Below are 991 nucleotides of genomic sequence, written 5' to 3' on the forward strand. Positions count from 1 at the left end.
GGGGGGGCCCCCGGTGCCCCGTCGCCCCCCCGCCCCGCCGCCAGGAAGAGGAAGGAGCCGGGGCGGAGCGGGAGGAAGGCAAACGCTCGTACTCCATGGAGCACTTCCGCTGGGGGAAGCCGGTGGGGCGCAAGAGAAGACCCATCAAGGTCTACCCCAACGGGGTGGAGGAGGAGTCGGCTGAGAGTTACCCCATGGAGATGAGGAGGGAGCTGGGGTTCGGTGGTGCCCGGGCACCCCCCAGGGAGGAGAAGGAAGAGGAGGAGGAGGAGGAGGAGGAGGAAGGCCGGGAGGAGGAGAAGGCCGGCGGCTCCTACCGCATGCGCCACTTCCGCTGGCAAGCACCCTTGAAGGACAAGCGCTACGGGGGCTTCATGACCTCGGAGCACAGCCAGACCCCCCTAGTGACTCTCTTCAAAAATGCGATCGTCAAGAGCGCCTACAAGAAGGGGCAGTGATGGGGGGGAGAGCCCGAGAGGCTCCTCAACCGTCCCCCAAAACCCCTGGTAGCTTTAGCGTCCCGCTGGCATGTGTGTCACTTAGAGATCCCTCGTTATGTCCTTCTTAATTAGTGCTCCGAAGGGGCCCGCCCCCTGCGTTTCGTTGGGTGGGAAGGGGTTGAAGGTGTCAATGGCTCCGTCGCACCCGTGGGACGCGTGCACGGGGTGGGGGGAGCAGGGGTCGGGCTCGGTTTGGAGCACGCTGGGTGGTTTTCATATCTTTACACTGAGCTGTACAATACTGTAAATGATGATTGAAGGGATTCTAAAAAAAAAAAAAGGAAAAGAAAAAAATATAAATAAAAAAATTACATTTTTTTGCAAGCTAACCAGATGTGTCTGGTGTTTGGAAAGGGGCAGGAAAAATAATCATGGGAATAAAATAGAATAGATTTTATTTATTATAAAGGAGCGGCTGAGGGAGCTGGGGCTCTTGAGCTTGGAGCAGAGGAGCCTGAGGGGTGCCCTCATTCCTGGGGATCCATTTGGAA

General features: G+C 57.3%; 1 protein-coding gene across 1 annotated transcript in view; it reads left to right on the top strand.

Moving 5' to 3' along the window:
- Window positions 1-458, top strand: part of POMC (proopiomelanocortin) — a 1,385-nt gene extending 927 nt beyond the window's left edge. The window contains exon 3 of the mRNA XM_010179294.1: window positions 15-458. Within this exon, the coding sequence (XP_010177596.1) occupies window positions 15-458 (444 nt within the window). The remainder of the gene's footprint in view (window positions 1-14) is intronic.
- Window positions 459-991: the final 533 nt, after the last annotated feature.

The sequence above is a fragment of the Mesitornis unicolor genome, unplaced genomic scaffold, assembly GCF_000695765.1.
Source record: "Mesitornis unicolor isolate BGI_N332 unplaced genomic scaffold, ASM69576v1 scaffold32322, whole genome shotgun sequence".
In the NCBI taxonomy this organism is placed as follows: Eukaryota; Metazoa; Chordata; class Aves; order Mesitornithiformes; family Mesitornithidae; genus Mesitornis; species Mesitornis unicolor.